Raw genomic sequence first — 19,194 nt, 5'->3', positions numbered from 1 at the left:
GAATAACGAATGCGCACTAGCAATGATCCAAGTTAAATGTCACTATGTTCCCTTAGTCTCCTTGTTGAACCAACACACAAGGACCTCATATGTTTGCACAACTAACATTTAGACCCACACAGCTTTCGATATTACCTGCACCGTCACTAAGGCATGTAGTAAGTAACTCATTAAGTGTGTCTCAAATGTTTTTTTTTGGTACACAGCGGCTTCAATTTGCTGTTCACGCAGTACCTTGACATGCTTTTCTCAAGAAAAATGAATGATTGGATTGGTTTGACTGAAAGTGGACATGTAAACAAGTTAGTCCGATTTACAGTACAGGCCAAAAGTTTGGACACACCTTCCCATGCAATGCATTTTCTTTATTTTCATGACTATTTACTAGAGCTGTCAAACGATTATTATTTTTTTCATCTGATTAATCACAATTAATCGCTTAATAAAAAAGCCTTTTTTATCTACATTTTTTTCCTCGCCAAATTAAAAAATCACCGGTTATGTGTTAACTCTTTTGACATCTTTTGATCCACTGCACACGCTCATCCTCCTCTTGTTCTAATCAGTAAATTACTTGCAAAATTTAAAATGGAAAAAAATGACCCCGATATTTTGACAAATATTCTAAAAGTGATACGCAAACATTCATTAAATGCTTTACTTTAATGCATGAAATTATGTTTATTAACAACCTGTGCTACCTTAAACGTAGCCATCCGCTGTCACGCTAAAGGCTAATCTATGGTCAAAATTAATAGTGCGATTAATCTGCGTTAATTCATGATTAATGCGATCGTTTTTTCCCCTGTAGAGTGAAATAATGATCGAGGTTTCGGGACCGAAGCTTTAAGCTTTCTCCCTCCTAGGAGCGTGCACGCGTTCACTCTCGCTCCGTGGAAGTGCTGGGAAGGCGGAGGTGTTTGGGGAGTATTTCTACGAGTCCGTGGGAAAAGGCAAGCGTGTGCCACAGCGGATATAAAAGTGTGTCAAAATAATAATAAACCAATACTGCAGTCAGTCTCCCGGTGGCACCTTTTGTTTGACCATCAGGCCGAAAGTTAGGAGACATGCAACGGGAGTTGTCCATGGAGGTGACGAGGGAAAAATCTCCCCTGCGTCCCGACCACGGTCAGAATACCGAGCAGGAAAAAGTAACAAGTCTAGTGTGACAAAAAAAGGCAAAACTGAAGCATTGCAGGAGGCAGTGGATCAATATTGGAGCAGCGTTAATATTGGAGTAGGTGGAAAAACCTAAGAGGACGAAACGGGACCCACAGCTTGCTTTCTTCTTGCTAAAAAGGTAAGACCTCGTCACAAAAATGCATTAGGGTCTATTTATGATAAGCAATGCACAATAAAACTACCACCGACTAACATCTCGGCACTCTGGGCGCGTGCACGTCGCTGGCTTCCATTCTGCTTTTTGCCAGAGGGGTCGCAAATCTGCAAAAACTCTGTATCTTGCGACATTTTGTTAAGTATATAACGTGTTCATTCTTAGTTATGATGCCTTCAGTGAGAATCTACAATCTACAAAGCAAACATTTTGAATGAGATGTGTGCGTGTCCAAATTTTGGGCCTGTACGGTTATACCGTATTCAATTAAATGTATCATATGCTGCTTCCTCACTGCGCACACAGTCGTCCTACCGGCTCATTTACGCTATTAGCTTTGGGGAAATACAAAAACGAAGCTAGAATGCATCACTTGAAACAAGATACGCAAACAAACAACAATGTAATAGGAGAAGTTGAGAACAATTGCCATATACATTATTGTTGACGTGACGGAGGGGAGCCAGAAAACAGACGGGCGCGCTGGGTAGACTGCAGCATCCAAAGCGGTGCAGCAACAGACAACGCTAAAGTTAGCATGTGTATTGTTGTCATTTCTAGCCATGAATCTTCAATTGTTACAATGACGTGACAGTCATGACCCTTTTGGACTAATGAGGGACCAGCAGTGGTTTACATCATCCATATCGTAAGAGCTTGTAACAGACTAATTTGTTCACGATTGTCCAGTTCTATTTAATTTATTCACAATACTCAATTTGGCTTAAGATGATCTGAACATGCTCCACAACTTTTGACTACAAACTAGACTGCATGAAGCTGGTAGACAAGAGCACAAAATACATATAGTGTGCAAGTCATTATATATATAACAGGTAAATCTTACAACATGTGTTAAATGTTCTGAGCCATGTTAGCAGTTTCCCATTAACCTCACTTGTAAATTGTTTATATAATTTGCAACATACATAACAGTAACTGGACAAAAGTGGCTGAAATGGACCATAAGTGTCACTTATGGTCCATTTAGTATAAGTCAATTTAGTAGGTGTGCCAAAAAATCGATTCTCATTTAGTACGATTCAGAATCGATTTTAAATGTCCCCAAATCGATTTTATTTAAATTATTTTATACTGTCTTGCCTTTGTTTGTGTGTGTCTTTATTTGGAGTGCTGTTCATGTTGTACCCGGTTTGGCCACTGAGGGGCAGTGTGGTTCAACGCGGTCTAATACACTGCTAAGTTGTAGCCACATTAGAGAGTAGAAGGAAAAAGTCCCGATCAAGTTATTCCAATAAAAGCTAGTTTTTTTTTTTGCGTGGAGCCGTTCTTTTGAGTGCTAAAAGTGCCGCAAGTAGCGCGCTAATTAGCATTAGCGAGTGAGACTGGAGTAGATCATTACAATTCCTTGCACATCTATAGATTGAAGCAAAAATCATTGTCAGTCAAATCATTTTGAATCGAAAATCGCTCCTAATCGAAAATCAATTCTAAATCGAACCGCAGGCCCAAAAATCGGAATCGAATCGTGAGACATTCAAAGATTCCCACCCCTACAATTTAGTAGCACAAGTAGTCCAAATAAAGGCTCACATGGAAGTAAAGCGCTAGCTTGACATGTAAACTCTGAAAAGCGGCTCCATATTTGGTGGGTAAACACACACCCCGTTTGCGGGATTTCGCTGAGTCCTGAGCAGGAGTCCCAATCACAAAACCAACGCTGCCGCCCCACCGTCAAGGACAGACACTGGGTTGGGCAGGGGGTGAAGTCAATATTTACAACTCCAAGCACATATGCACATCAATGCAGTTGACATAGAGGCAATTCCGAGCATTCCACAAATCGGCGCGCCACACCCGTTAATGTAATGAGGAATGAGCTTCTGGAAAGTGAAAGGTGAGACCACCTGCACATATTAGATTCAGTGTGATGCTTTTTGTCAACAGCCAGAACACAAACATTCCTGTGCCACATTCCAGCCACTCAGGAGCCGGTAGTGTTTGTTCAAAGCACCTTTTGCTTACCAAAGGTCATCACTAAACTGACCTTGAAATCATATGACATCGTGATGCTTGTGGAGCAGCAGCTGTTTTAAAGCTTACTGAAGAATTATATGTCCACTTCCAAACAACAAACACTGCTTGGCACCAACTGCAAATTCATGGATTTATTTTATCCCCCCCCCACCCCCACCCCCATGCAACCTTTCCTAATCTGAGTATGACATACATGAAATTATTTTGGGTTTGAGGCTCAGATAGAATATATCCAGGCCATTTTAGAATAGGATAGCTTTTGACGCTGTGGAAGATTGCTTTGTTAAAAAAAAATATATATATATATATATATATATATATATATATATATATATATATATATATATATATATATGTAAGGCATTTGTAATTTAAATGTATATTTTTTGGGTTCTGGATTGGTACTTAATATTGGATTAGCCAGTGATGCACATTATTTTGCCTCAAATGCTTATAGAGGGAATTAATAAACAATCAAATCCGCATTACTGATTGTCACACCCCATTAATCGATTAATCAATTACAATGCCCAACTCGCACACGGGTGGGCACACACAAACACACACGATTCTTTGTACCTCGCCTTTAGAGCAAGAGGTTGTGTTTATTTATTCACCATGAAGTGCTAATTTGCTGTTTTACATCTGGCTTTACACTGCACGGTTTTAGTGGCACAATACTGTATTCACCATTTGCACCGACGTCACGTGATCACGTGACTGCCCTATGACGGACGGCGGAAGGAAATGGTTGTTGAATGGAAGTGGACGTGACCCGGAGCGACGTAGTGACTTTACAAATTAAAAGTTATTATTGCCCATCGAGCCATGGAATCTCCAACTTCAACCGAAGTTCGCCTGTCAGTCGGAGTTGCACATTTAGTCGGGACTCATAGAGCGTGATATTTACTAATGAAAACAGCCCCTTACCTTCTGTTACCTTCTGTTTTTACCAAGTTAATCAAATCGCCGACTTTGCCGGAATTCACAGCGCACGACTTATATCATTATGTAGTCAATGCCGTCTCTTCTCCTTCCACCGGGGCTGATTCAAAAGCTTGTCGCTGGCTGGGTCTCTGGGACGAGATGCTACGCTCACATCTGGGGGGCAATATACCTCGTAATGCAAAGGTAAAACTTATTTATTTATTTATTTATTATATATTTATTATTATTATTATTATTTATCATGCTAACTGACTTATTTTTACATAGTCCGTTCTGTATAGAAATGCTGTGATGATGTTATGTTACTATGTTTACTAGCATGGAACACATGACTATCGTAGTGGCAAGCGATGCAGTCATTTCATGAATATGAAGTATTCCAGAGTCACTCCAGAGTGAGAAACTCCAAGCACAAAGACGAAATCCCCCATTATTAAACAGTCAAATGCACCTTATAGTTTTGAAGAAGGTACATTTTAAAACTAAGTTGTGTGTTCGTGCAGTTGGAGTGATTTTGGGCAATTTTTTTTTCGAAACTTAACTCTTTTACTGCCAAGGACGTTACAAGACGTTCTCCAATTTATTTATTTTGGAAACGGGTGGAGGAAAGCCTTGGCCAGCTGTGGTGAAAGTTTCAAGCAGATCTAGTTAGCCTAATGACTATTTTTGGCCCCTAGATGGCAGCGATGACTCTCTTTTGACAAGATTGGGTAGGCGTCAGTAGAAGACGTGAGGCGGAGCTAGAGGGGACAATGGCTGGGGATGTGAAGCGAAAATGGCGACCGGTTGCAAGCAGCTCACGCTTGAGCATTTTTTTCAAAGACGAAAAGCATCGACCAGTGCTAAAGAGCACATTGATGACGACGATGATCATCATCGATGATGATGATGGTGACTCCGATGTTGGAAGCGTTGACGCGGCAGTAGAAGACGTGAGGCGGAGCTAGATGGCTGAAGAAGCGAACAATGGCGACCGGTTGCAAGCAGCTCATCGACCAATGCTAAAGAGCACAGTGATGACGACGATGATGATGATGGTGGCTCTGAGGTTGACGCCGAAGTTGGAAGCGTTGACGCCGAAGTTGGAAGCGTTGACGCGGCGGCTATGACCACGTCATAAAGCCTCACCGGCTAGCAATGCTAACACCGGAAAACGCGGAGCACAACCGAGCACTTCTGCACAGGCGGACATTCAATCGGACGATGAAGAGTGCCCCGAGTCCAATGCATATTCATCGGAGGAGTGGGTACAGTCTGCTACTTGCTATTCCCCGGAAAAAAAGGCCGTCAAGAAAGTGTAACATCTGCACGCGAAAGGGGCAATCGCAGTGAAACGAATCTGTTGTGCAAATCCTGCTGCGTCTCCTTGCACGCAGGGGAGTGTTACAAAAAGAAAAACTGTATTTGAAACATCCACATAATTGTAAATAGTACCACAGTTGCACAATTTGTAAATAGTTTGCGAAATTGTTTTGTCAAATTGTTACACTGTTGAATGGAAATAAACGTATTTTGCAATCAAAAAACACTTTTTCATTGTTGGTGAAAGCGTTTTACAGAAGTAAAGCACTATTTAGGTGTTTGTGGCATCATTCATGGACAAAAAGAAGTGTACAATTCACTAGAGTGCATGAAATAACAGTTTCACAAAAAGCTTGTTTGCTCCGTTTTTTGTTTCAAAACAGAGCATTTCGGTGAAACTAACCATTTTCTATTGTTGATTACTGAAAAACGGAATATGGTAGTTTAAACTTTTTTTTTCTGATGAAAGATGAGAGTTCAATCTTTTATTTGGTAGTATATGTGTTTCCATAGTCCAAACACAACATTTTCTGTGGACCTTGAAAGATCAGTCAAAATGCTTAAATCGGCTGGCACTGGCGACATCCCGTTTCTGCAAACGTCTGGCAGTCAAAGAGTTAAAAGCCTTCTCTGTGTTCATTCCCTCAGCCCAGGTATGTGCACCGTGTATGTGCACTGGGTGGGGGTCCACCGAACATGGCGGATTACAGAACACAGCCACAGTCACTCCAACCAGCAAACATGTTCAGATATGTGAGCCAGGTGTGCATGTGCTGTGACATTCCCCAGTCTGGTGCAGCAGTGACACGAAGCACAGTCATCATTCAGGAATGCCGGGGCGAGTTTAAACTCAACGCCTGCTCGCACGGCCCACGGCAGGAATGCGCGGAAGACAGGTAAGGAGTCTGTCAGCCCACCGTACCATATGTGGGGAGCCACGCAGGTTAGGAGCTTACGATACAATCACTTCACAAAAACAACGATGCAAGAATAGGAGTTAAAGGTCCGATTTGTTGATCGTTAACATACAAGTTATACAAAGGTCTTGGGTCACTGTTATGGTTTTTGTTTGCGCAATTCTATAATGACCAAGCACTGTGTACTGTAACTAAAATGTCACCCGTCGGGAGCAGAAGCACGGTTGTTATGAAAAGTGCGTGTGTGTGGTGGTGGTGGTGGTGTGTGTGTGTGGGGGGTTAATTGGGGCTGAAAATGAAATCCTATATCCGATTTTGTATTTTTTGTTGTCCTACTAGTTTGTAGGTGTGTACCAAAAAAATTATTCTCATAAGAATCGCGATTCTCATTTAGTATGATTCAGAATCGATTTTAAATGTATTTTATTTAAATTATTTTATACTGTCTTGCCTTTGTCTGTGTGCCTTTATAGGGAGCGCTAGCCATGTTGTACCCGGTTTGGCCACTTAGGGGCAGTGTGGTTTCACGCGGTCTAATACACTGTTAATTGTAGCCACATTAGAGAGTAGAAGGAAAAAGTCACGATCAAGTTATTCCAATAAAAGTTGTTTTTTTTGCAGCGTGGAGCAGTTCTTTTGAGTGACAAAAGTGCCGCGAGTAGCACGCTAATTAGCATTAGCAAGTCAGACTGGAGTAGATCATTACGATTCCTTGAACATCTATAGATTGAAGCAAAAAATAATTGTCAATCAAATCATTTTGAATCAAAAATTGTTTCGAAAATCGATTCTGAATCGAATCGCAAACCCCAAAATTGGAATTGAATCTAGTCGTGAGACATTCAAAGATTCCTACCCCTACTTGTTTGTTACAAAAGTTGGATGAAAATTTTAAAAGTCACTTAATATTCAATTTCAGTCTTGTAGTTGGCAGTAATGTTTATTAAAAAGTACGATGGCGATGTTTGTTGTCTTCAGTGGATTCTGAATCTTCACCATACAGTCCAAGATACCAGACCAGAATTGAATTTGTATCAGTTTTTTAATTGTGCTTATTGCAGGTAAAATTGCAGGAAAAAATATAAGGTTGAGCCTCTTGCAATAATAATGCCAGCAATATAGTTGAAAACAAAATAAAAACGGTGTTGGTTAGAATAAGTGACAGAAATAAAATTGTGTCAAAAGCTGTCATGTTGGGGGCATTCATCTTCAGCGAGAGGGTAGACCAAAAACGGCATTCACATTTTTAAATGTGTGCATGTTGTGCCTCTTCATTTCCATAATGGATTTCACCTTATCTCTCTAGAAACTGTCCCTTTGTTTTAAGCAGGTCTCTATTTCAATATTCAAACCAGCAAAGCAGACAGCATGACAAGCTAAGAATTGATGTATTGTTGCTGTATAGAGTTAGTTGACATGACCTGGCATGACACTACGCTGGCTGAACTCACAAAATGACATATCAACATATGCGCGGTTCTTCAAATGATAAAAATAATTGACTGCACGGAGTCCACTTGAACAAATCACCTGAAATAGTTTTTGTCATCGTAAATAGTTTTACCATAACACTTTTTATTTATTTATTTGTACACGTTATTGAGCAATCTGAAGACAAATGTTTAGCTAACAATAATAGCTTGCTCTCTTTGAAGAAACATGCCATTTTTGGGGTCTCCTGAAACGTAAGGATTTTGGAGCTACGAGAATTTCACTCGATGCCAGCTAGCTATATGTTGACCTGGAAGGGCTAAATATACGGTGTAGATAAAGCGCTGTATAAAAAGCAGTCCATTTACCATTTCAAAACTTACTGTTATTTTTGTATCTTTACTTTGCAAATTGATATCGGAGCATTTATATTGAAACCGAATCGAACTGAATCACAACCTGAAGAATCAAAATCGAATGACTGTAGATCTTAACCTAACGTATCAAACTTGAAATCATCAGTTTCTTTTTTTTTTTTTTTTTTTTTCTGGAGAGCTCAGTATTGTTCGTTCGGTAATTTTACCGATTTGACATGTCATCATCATTGCTCTCTTTTTTGTTTTTTTTGGTATGTGGGTGAGTATGTGTATGTGCGTGTGTGCGTGCGTGCGAGTGTGTGTGTATTCATTAGTTCACCTAAAACCTATTAAAAAATCCCATACCGTTCACCTAAACCGAACACTGCCAGCCAGAGTCGTGAGGCCGTCAGGAGACCCGAGGAAGGACCAAAGAAAAGAAAGGAAAGTGAAATCCAGCACTGACCAGACACCAACCAGAGTCCTTCACCAACCCCAGAGACATCTAAATTCCAAATCATCAGTTTCTTAACAATGCCAAGCCCTAGTATATTTATGGCCCATGATTGGCTCGGCGACTATGCTGGGCTGTAGTCCAACTTTTGCCCAGTCAGCTGGGATAGGCTCCAGCTCCCTTTGACCCTGAACAGGGTTAACGGTACGCTAGAGAAAATGGATAGATGGATGGTATGCATGAGCATTTAGACCGCATGCATGTTTAGTGTTTATCCATAAACCTTCTTCGAGATAGAAGATTCAATTCTATTGTTAGGCGCATTTTTCAGCATTTACTACTTGATTATCATGGACTACATAATAATTGCATGGCTGAAGGAGGATGCACAGCCTCATGCATGAACATGTCATCATCCTGACCTAGCTTGTGCAGCTGCGCCGCCACAAAGCGACACAGAGGCATCTTTCTTCGTGCTTAACACGCCTTTTCCTGTCACCAAGCCACACAGAGCGATGGGAACCAAAGGTGATCGCTTGGCCACAGAGAGCGGATTGAGTGGAGACGAGTGGCCTCTGTCACTCTGGCCCATTCCCAACACTGCGGGACAGGAAGTGGCTTAGGGATGCTGGGATGGACACAAGTCCTCCACTGTTTGTCTCCATCAAACATCTCTCAGATAGTCCGTTCAAATTGATGCCAGAGCTACTGCCTTGACTGCCGTGTGGGCTCACACGTCTTCTTTGTGGTGTGACGTTCAGGTAGTGAGAGTGAGACACAACAACCTTTGCAATCAAGGTTTGTAACCTGAGAGGGTAAGCGGGTTCACTAGATTTACAGAACATGGTTCAAAAGGTCAAAGAGTGCGCTTTGAAGGTTTGCTCAGTGTGGGCACGAGGCGCTGTTTGACATGTGGCCAATGTAGTACACAGTAAGTCACACCTTTTTTTTTTCCTGGAGAGCTCAGTATTGTTCATTCGATTTGACATGTCATCATTGCTCTCCTTTTTTAAATTTTTTTATATATATATATTTTTTTTTGTATGTGTATGTGCGTGTGTGTGTGCGTGCGTGCATTCATTAGTTCACCTAAAACCTATTAAAAAAATCCCATACTAATAATATAATATAATAATAAATTGCCAAATGCAGAAACATCAATGTAAGTTATCACGATGTAGTGGCTCTCGCTAACAGGCAGAATTAAGTAACCAGAATTAGGTTAAAAAATTCTATATACGTAGACCATGTTTCTATAAATTTTGATATTTGGTTTTTATTTGAGGCAGATATTTTTTCCATTAAAATGTGATTTATGAGGAGGTTAGACCATTGGTCGATATTCAGAGTTTGTTTATTTTTCCAGTTAACAAGAATTTTTTTTTTTGCGATAGTAAGGGCTACAAGTGTAGATTGAAATTGTTTATGTGGTAAGTCAGTTGTTGTTAGGTCACCTAGCAAACACAAGTTTGGACATAAAGGTATCCTACAGTCCAAAATAGCGGAAAGTTTTTCTAAGACTTTAGTCCAGAAATACATAACCGGAGTACATAACCATAAAGCATGAACATAAGTGTCTGTAGTGTTTTGTAAACATTGGAGACAAATGTCGGAGTCTGAGAGTCCCATTTTCTTCATCATATATTAAATAATGTATGTTCTGTGAATAATTTTATATTGGAAAAGTTGTAAATTTGTGTGTTTTGTCATTTTAAATGCGTTTTCACAAACTTGAATCCAAAAGTCAGATTCCGGTGCTATAGACAAGTCTGTCTCCCATTTCGAGATGGGTAAAGACATTTTATCAGTATATGAAAGTAACTTATATATTTTTGAAAGTTTTTTTTTCAGTAAGTCACACCTAATCACCAAACGTTTTTTGGACAGCTCTTATGGACCTGGGCAAATAAATGTGTGTTTTTTTTGGGGGGGGGGGGTAATCATGGGAATACAAGTACAGACAATAAATGTCTGCATAAACTACAACAAAAGTAGGCCACTGACATATCAACAGAAGCAAGTTTGAGTGGATGGGAGAGGTGTGAACAGGTGGTGTTGGTGTTTTCATGACCGGACACTAATTAGCACCAAAACTAGGCCAGAACGCCATTTGTTTAGTACAAATAAAAAAAATGTGACTAAACGTCAAACAATAAAGGCCCAAATTACATACACATTATGTATGACAGCTAAATAAATAACAATATACAGTATGCGCATTGTCTAATTAAAAAATAAATAAATAATAAAATATAGAGTAATCTGCCTGCTCTATTCTGACACACACAAAAAAAAACCTTCCTCCAGTTTAAAACATCAGAAACAATTTCAATATGGCCTCCGAGCTCAGTGGCAATTATTATTATTATCATTTGACCGAAAGGAAAGTGGGACACCGGCGGGATCAAACGATGATCTCGGCAAGCCGTCAGCTACAGTGTGTTCACTTCACAACTATTAAATCCACAGGGGAATAATCACAAAGTAGTCCAGCTTTCCACTGACCTTGACTTGAACATACTTCGCGTTTCACATTTGCCGTCTGCTCACTTTCGTTTGTACAACGCCATTGCGCTCCCATGTTACGCTTCCAAACACATCGACCAGGGGTCGGGAACTTCCATAGGCCCTGAGACAAAAATTTTCCTAGCAATTCGATCGTGGGCTGAAATTTGATTTTCACCTACAAACACATTATCATCAGTAAGGATGTAACAATATCAAAAGCTCACGGTCTGCTTTTATTATGGTACGTAATCTTTGGAGGGCTCACAGTATTGCAGTAAGCCTCAATGTATTGCAGGGAGGTTCACAATACACCGTCCTTTTTTTGGTCCACAGGCCGTACTTTACCAACCAAGTGACATAGACCTTTAGAAGCAAAGAGTACTGAACTAGTAGATCGTCAGTAAGTTAAATAATAGGAGTGATATTACTCGATACATAGATGAAAAATGGAATGTGCATGCCAGGAAGAAGGCATCACATACATTATGATACAGATCTGGATAAAAGGTGTTAGTGGTGAAAAAAGATGGCCGCCATTGGCATTTGGGGCCCATTTTGCAATGTGCATTACCACCACCTGCAGGACTGGAGTAAAAATTTAAAAATGGATGGAAACGTCACCAAAAATGAACAACCAGAACGTTAGCACACTTATTTTATACCACTCCAATATCAGTGCATGTTTTCACATGAATCAACTAAAGCACATAATTCCATGAATACAATATTTATACACATACAAGATTAGAGCATATTTTTACTGTCAGAAAATATTACAGTACAACCTGCTGTAATAATTTGCCGTACATTTGATTTACACCAATACGAGTGTGCTTGAAGTCTTATAATACAGTATTAGTGTATCGCCATTCGCCAGTGGCAAATACAGTATGTTTGTATATTGCTTATTTCAATTTGTAATACTGCCCTGCGATTGGCTGGCAACCAGTTCAGGGTGTACCCCGCCTACTGCCCGAAGCCAGCTGGGATAGGCTCCAGCGCCCCCGCGCAACCCTTGTGAGGAAAAGCGGTTAAGAAAATGGATGGATGGATGGAATTTGTAATACATTTCATATTGTTCATTTATTAGAAGACATTTTCTTTTTTAACATGCCTAACCAATCACTGGGCGCCTCGTTAACTTAAGATGAATAAACGCCTCCCTCAAAAGTGTGCTTGATGATTTTATGAGACGCAAAGACGGTGTCTGCAATATGATGTGATACGACATCGCTCGACATGAGAAGTCTCCGGTTGGCCAACCCTAAATGTTTCCGCCTCTCTGGGTAGGTGCACAAAAGCAATTTTGAAAGTGGAAGTGACTCGTCTCGAAGCCGCAGGGTCCGGATGGCTGTGGAAACAAGCGGCACATTGATGCCAGCCCGGTCCAGTGTATCACCCTGACAGGCGGGCCGGGCCACTATAAGGAGGAACAAAAGGCTCCAGTCCAAAGCCATGCTGCCAATTAGCAGGAATTTCAGCCCCGAGAGCCCCGAGAGCCCCTTCCCACCCATCTCCAGTCAAAGCTTTTCATTGCACGGCATTCATCGGATTCCAAGGAGCATTAGGAAAACACCAACAAATGTGCATGCAGCCAAGCATCTCACATCGCATTGAGAAATGCTCAACATAACATTTTAGGACATGTGCTTGCCTGTTGCCAAAAATCCTTAATTCTGTCCAAAAAAATACAAAAATAACTACTAACATAATCTGTGGAGGATTAGTGTAATGCACTACTGAAACGCAGATGGGAGCGTGATTCCACGATGATTGAAATTGTATTGATGTTCTTCTGATATGTGTCACTAAGGCAAAAGGAGAAAAAATTGACATTTGACATTTCTGAGAGGATTACTGAGGGAAAAACAAGTCAGAGCTTTCAGGGCGGGTCGACTTCAGAAAGCTTCCGAGTGCATGTGACGTTCCGAAGTCGCTAAACCAGGTTGGTTCATCGAGGACACGAACGACGACCGACGCGGCCGCCCTTCCACAAATTACAGGGCACACGATTACGCCAACGACATCTGGGCAAACTTTGTTGTTTCCATTAGCGCCACATCAGAGGCGATACTTTGCTCTTGGAGTTACGCTCCATGGAAGGGACTAATCGTGGCGGCATGACAACTGTGTTTCAACAGTTTGAGGAAGGAAAAACGTGCTAGGAATGATTTAAAGCAGCCTCTCCCAAATTTATAGGCAAGAAACTGTCTAATAGAACAAAGTGTGCAAGAAAGGAAAACACGGTTGCTCCCCTGAAGATTTTAGTATAAATGGGAAAATATGTTGCAGTCTGTCTATGGAATGTATTCATTTATTTTTTGTCCATTTTGGATAGAGGTCCCCATTGTTGCTGAGAGGGGGGAATGTGTTTGAAGGGCTTGTTCCTCCACATCAAACTTAAGCAAGCATGCCTTTGCGGACTTTGTTTTGTGAACTGGAACAGAAAAGGGCCTTCCCCAAACTGTAGCCACAAAGTTGGAAGTACAGTAGACAATTGTCCAAAATTTCCCTAAATTAAAAGGCTTGTAAACACTCTGAAAGGATCTGATTTTGTACTTTGAAGTCTAATAATTAAACCTTTGGGTTAGACAAGTATACTGTACCTCGAGGAAGCAAGATGGACTGTTTTTATGACTGTCATAATTTGATTGTCCCCTAAAATAATATGACATTGGCGCTATCTTCCTATGTGCAAGGCAAAATGAATTGAGTAACAACAGTGGCAGTTTTTTGTTGTTGCTGGGACGCTAATTGTTCAGCTTGTTCAGATTTGGGAACTATTTGTTTCCCCATAAGAGAACTATTACAGGATAAAACTGCTAATAGTTCACTTAATTGCCTGTGTATATTGTTCTTCTCCTCCTTGGGGGCTGTTCCTTCTTTTGGAATAAGTCTTACAAGAAACGCCCAAAAAAGTAAAAGATGTGCATAGTACATTTTTGTAGCTTCGGAGATTAGGCCAATTTTAGATGCAGATATATATATATATATATATATATTTTTTATTTAACACTTCATCAGGCTGTTCTTTAGCTCAACGGTAAGGACTTTTGAACGTTTTGTTTTTCAAGCCACATGACATTTACTTCTTGACACTCTCATGAGTGAAGCGTGCAAGCAGTTTCAAGTGTTCACAAGTGTTCACATTATAACTGCAACAGACTCAAAGTTACAAAAGATCATCATAAATACAGGTCGTGGTTTTACTGAGGCGTAAACAAAAATGTGTGCATTAAGTCAAAAGGCGCAGCTTGTCTCAAACACTAGCCTATACTTATGTGGTAGTAGAGTCATAATTCAAGTAAATATCATTACAAACACTACTAGGCCACTAATAAATTACCGTCAAATGGAAAACCAGTAAGTCCCGCGGGAACTGAGCGTGCCATCATTGATGCGTGGTGACGTGTTGTTACGTAACCATGAAACGTCGTATGTAGCTAACCCGAGTAACGCCTTTGTGGGAACCGGGATCATAGTGCGGTATGACAACTAAAACGCATCACGTTAGGTGTAATATAGTTCGTATTGCTAAACAGGATAATTGAACACTCTAAATTGTCCATAGGTGTGATTGTGAGTGTGAATGATTGTTCGACTGTGTTCCCTGTTGTGAATGAGGCTATGCGGTTCAGAAAATGGATGGAATGATGGATGAAAGGTTAGGTGCAGCAAGTTTTATTTAATGTTTTTTTTTTTTTTTTTGACGCAGTGTGTCTATCTGTAGCCAGTTAGAATCCAAGAGCAAGTTTACTCACCCAACCCACTCGTGGAGGTATGTGGTGGTCTCTTCTGGTTCCGTTCACGTCTTCAAATCAAAACATTAATGTTCACGAAGGAGCAAAAGAGAGTCCCAAAACGTCGTAGCTCCTCAAATGTGGCTCTTTTTTTTTTGAGGGGTTGAGTGGTCCGAACAACAACAGCTACACTCCGTGCCACGATTGAAAGTCGACGAGTGGACGCCGGTGAGCCGAGGTCATACCGCGGGGAAGCTCCCACTCGGTGCAAACAACATTTTCACGCAGCAAAAACAAAAAACACGTCCCTCAGAAAAAAGTGTTGTTTTTATGCGTGGAATAGCGTCCGTGTCAGGCCAGGAAGAGGCCAGTTTCGTTCAAAACACCGGGATGTGTCAGAGCATAGGCAGTAGAAGGGGGCGCGGCCTTGGTAGACTGGCGAGCACTGATTGGTGGAACCTCGAATACATATATTAACCCCTGTTACGTTCAATGACGACCGAGGGGGAGCCTGGGGAACCCGTCCACCTGCAAAGCCAAAATTACGATAATTGCAACAAATAAAAATATATATATAAAAATAAAAAAAACATTTTGAATATTTTTCGTTGATGAATTTAACATTCTCACCTTCGTTTTAAAAAAATGTGTATTACAGATTAAAAATGTCTTACACTCACAATTAGTTAAAATATAAACAACGGTACACAAAAGTTAACGTTTACTCAATCGCTGAGCAACCGTTTGTCCAGTTTTAATGGTAATGGTACTGTATTACAAGTAATACAATCTTGTACAACACTGCTATCTGCTGTTCATTGGGAGAACGTCTAAGAAAAATCTCACCTCCCTCGATGGAGGTCAATGTGTGTTTCCAATTTTTGCTAAACTGCCTCACAATTCTGAAGTTCGGTGTCCATATTTTAGCTCCGGCCTTCACGTGTGATTTTTGCATAAGGAGATACCCACATGTCCCACCCTGCCAATTACTGTATAGTCTGTATATCTGAATATTTCTATTAGCATTCCATCCACCCATCCCCCTGTACCACATATCCATTCAAAATTCAAAATGTGGGGAAAATGTCAAAAAAATTTTTTAAAATAAAATCTGCACCTTTATCGAGATGTGCTCCAAAGTGTTTGGCAAGAACGTTCTTCACTTCTCTCACGGACCATTTTTCACACGACCATAAAGTGAGTGGTAACAAAATGACAGCGCAAAAGAAGTTCCAAATCCACTTTAAGCAGACAGTCGGAAAGAGTGATGTACAACAATGGTAGCGGCAACAATAACAACAATAATCTGCAAGATGCCCATCAGTTGTGAAAAATTGCATACAAATTCTCAGGTAGGAGAGGAACCATTGTTTCTATTTTATATTGGTGAGCTGTTATAAATGTACACCAGGCTGTACCTGCATTAGGCTTATACATAATTCAGTTCAAGAGCTGTATCAAAAACGCCGTCTTTACAAAATCACTGCACATTTACCCAAAAACTGACCCTTGCCCGAAATGAACAAATAAATACCGAACCTCAAATAGACATGTCAAGCTTCCCATCGAAAAATGAAAAAATACAAAGTAAATGCTGACTTTAGACATTTTTGATACAGCTCTTGTTTTGACTCTTATAGATTGTGCAGGTTTCCTTGTATACTGTAGATGACATGCCTCATTGGTGAGTTCTACCTTTATTTTCCAAATAATGAGGGTTGTATGATAATGACCCTTGAACTCTACAACCCGTGTTAATCTTAGAGAGATGATTGAAATTCTTTCCTTGTTTCCTGTTTGTCCGCATGCTACACGGAAGGGCTGCATCTCTGGGAAGATCTCTTGTCCTTTTTGTCCGTGTGTTAAGAGTTTTAGTCATCCAAGTCCCGGGTGTCAGTCGACCCGATGGGGAAGAGCATGTCGCTCTCCAGAGAGAGGTTGCTCCCAAGGCCGGTCATGTGACCCCGCAGCATGAAGTGTGTCCTCCTCTGCAGGATCCTCTGCTGCTCTTGCTTGAGCTCCACGTAGGAGCGCGAGAATGTGTGGAAGATGGAGGTAACGGGGAAGGCCATGAGGAGGATGCCACTCAGGATGCTGCTCAGGGCCACCACCTGACCCGGGATGCTGCGTGGTACCATATCGCCGTAGCCCACCGTCGTCATGGTGATGACCGCCCACCAGTAGGTGGCAGGGATGCTAGTGAACTCCTGCGTAGCGGCCATTTCGTTCTCGATCAGGTAAAGCAGTGGTGAGTAGAGGGCGATGGCCACACACAGGAAGAGAAGGAGCAGGCCGAACTCGCGCGTGCAGCGACGGGCAGTCAGCCCCAGAGTCTGCAGGCCCAGCGAATGGCGAGCGAGCCGCATCACGTAGAGGATGCGCAGAGCTCGTAGCACGCGTAGCACCAGGCCCACCTTGTCCAGGTAGCTGCTGCCTGAACCCGGGCGCTTCTCGTCCTTGGAGGTAGTGTCCATAAGCAGTGTGATATAGTAGGGCAGGATGGCGAGCACGTCGATGAGGTTGAGGGGTTGTCGCAGGAAGGTCAGCTTGGAGCGATCCTGGATGAAACGCAGGGAGAACTCCAGGGAGAACCAGGCCACGCACACCGTCTCCACGATAAAGATGTTGTAGCACATCTGGGAACATGTGCCCTGTTCAAAGACACAAGCCACAACAGCTGCTTAATAACCACTAGGGGGAGATACTGCGTTGTGAAAGCTACAATGCAGTCAGGCTTCAAATCGTCTCAAACAGGCAGTGATTCATAACAAGCACAAATTTGGACTACAGTCTAAAGTCTAAACGCAGGTTTTTCTGCTATAACAATGGGATCAAATAATTGAAAAACTTTTTCTACCATTCTGGGACCTATTACTAATACAACCCAATTTTTTTTTTTTTTAAGCAGGGATGCCAAAATAACAAAAACTAAGATAATGTGTTTGCAAAACTGTACACACCCTCTTATAGCTGGGGATGTGGATGTGTTCGGAACTTCAAACTGAAAAGAGTGCAAATTCAAATTGTTTCACTGAGCTTGCACAGGGGCTTAATTTTGGATCCAGTCCTCGACTGGATCACATTCAAGTGTAAAAAAGTTATGCATGCAATCAAACACCTTCAACATCACAGAAGACAGACTCTCAGCCCTAACCACACTCTCAGAATACTACAAGAAATAGCACCTGAGCACAAGTTAGACTCAGGTGTGCACCTTCCACTTGACGTACCACCCGTTTCCAATCTAACTAGGAGTAGCAAGTCATCACAGCACATGGGATTGGACTTCCTAACGGACTCTCCTCTCCTGCACCCCTAAACCGACCTTACTTCGGGAGGCTGGGCAGTGTGTTCCCCTGTAATTGGAACACACCCTCTGGTCCCCCTTCTTAAAAAGGGAGACCACCACTCCTGTCTGCCAATCCAGCGACACTGTCCCCGATGTCCCCGCGATATTGCAGAGGCATGTAAACCAGGACAGCCCCACAACATCCAGAACCTCTAGGAACTTTTAGGCCATGCCACTGAGGAGCCTTTTAACTACCTTGGTGACCTCAAACCCAAAGACAGGAGATGCCACCTCAGAGACCCGAGATTCTGCTTCTTCATCTGAAGGCGTGTACCTCTTCGGGTAAGGCAGGGTATCCATTAACTAATTTGCTCCCAAAAACATGTATATATAACGTTCTATTTTAAATATTACCATGGTACCAAAAACGCATTTATATGTTTTTTGTTTTTTTTAAATGCTAGAGGTTACAGAAGGCTTTGATGCGGCCTCTGACATAAAGAGAAAGCTTAAAGCATTGGTAGTCACTACAAAAACGGCCAGCAGGTGGCAGCAGAGTATAAGAAAGCAACCAGGGACATGTTGCAAAAAGGGTTTCCCCCCCAGTGTTTTAAACAGATTTGTGAATAATAATGAAACTGAGCTATATTCGAATGCTAATTGCTGCAAAACGGAAACAGATAGAAATATCCTTTTTTGCCCAATGAGAAGAGACTAATCTTTCTTTTGGTAGGTTACATGTTTTTATACCAATAGAACACAATATTGTGTGGGCCTTGCAAAATCAATCAGAATCAAGTAAAACAGCCAGGAGCAAAGAGGGTTGCTTCAGTGAAAATGGCTGGGATTGAATGAGTTAATTGTGTTCATCACACTTTTTTTTTTTTTTAAACTGAACCTGTTTGTTGTGAGTGA

General features: G+C 41.4%; 2 protein-coding genes across 9 annotated transcripts in view; both read right to left on the bottom strand.

The window, feature by feature from the left end:
• Positions 1-14,664, bottom strand: part of src (v-src avian sarcoma (Schmidt-Ruppin A-2) viral oncogene homolog) — a 37,586-nt gene extending 22,922 nt beyond the window's left edge. For all 6 annotated transcript variants that reach the window (XM_077575293.1, XM_077575312.1, XM_077575328.1 and 3 more), the window contains exon 1: positions 14,597-14,664. In XM_077575293.1, the coding sequence (XP_077431419.1) occupies positions 14,597-14,645 (49 nt within the window). In that variant the 5' untranslated portion in view covers positions 14,646-14,664. The remainder of the gene's footprint in view (positions 1-14,596) is intronic.
• kcng1 (potassium voltage-gated channel, subfamily G, member 1) overlaps positions 1-19,194 on the bottom strand; it is a 37,423-nt gene that overhangs the window by 5,575 nt on the left and 12,654 nt on the right. For all 3 annotated transcript variants that reach the window (XM_077575367.1, XM_077575351.1, XM_077575358.1), the window contains exon 4: positions 15,012-17,641. In XM_077575367.1, the coding sequence (XP_077431493.1) occupies positions 16,862-17,641 (780 nt within the window). In that variant the 3' untranslated portion in view covers positions 15,012-16,861. The remainder of the gene's footprint in view (positions 1-15,011; positions 17,642-19,194) is intronic.

The sequence above is a fragment of the Vanacampus margaritifer genome, chromosome 1, assembly GCF_051991255.1.
Source record: "Vanacampus margaritifer isolate UIUO_Vmar chromosome 1, RoL_Vmar_1.0, whole genome shotgun sequence".
In the NCBI taxonomy this organism is placed as follows: Eukaryota; Metazoa; Chordata; class Actinopteri; order Syngnathiformes; family Syngnathidae; genus Vanacampus; species Vanacampus margaritifer.
This window is presented reverse-complemented; position numbering and strand designations above follow the sequence as displayed.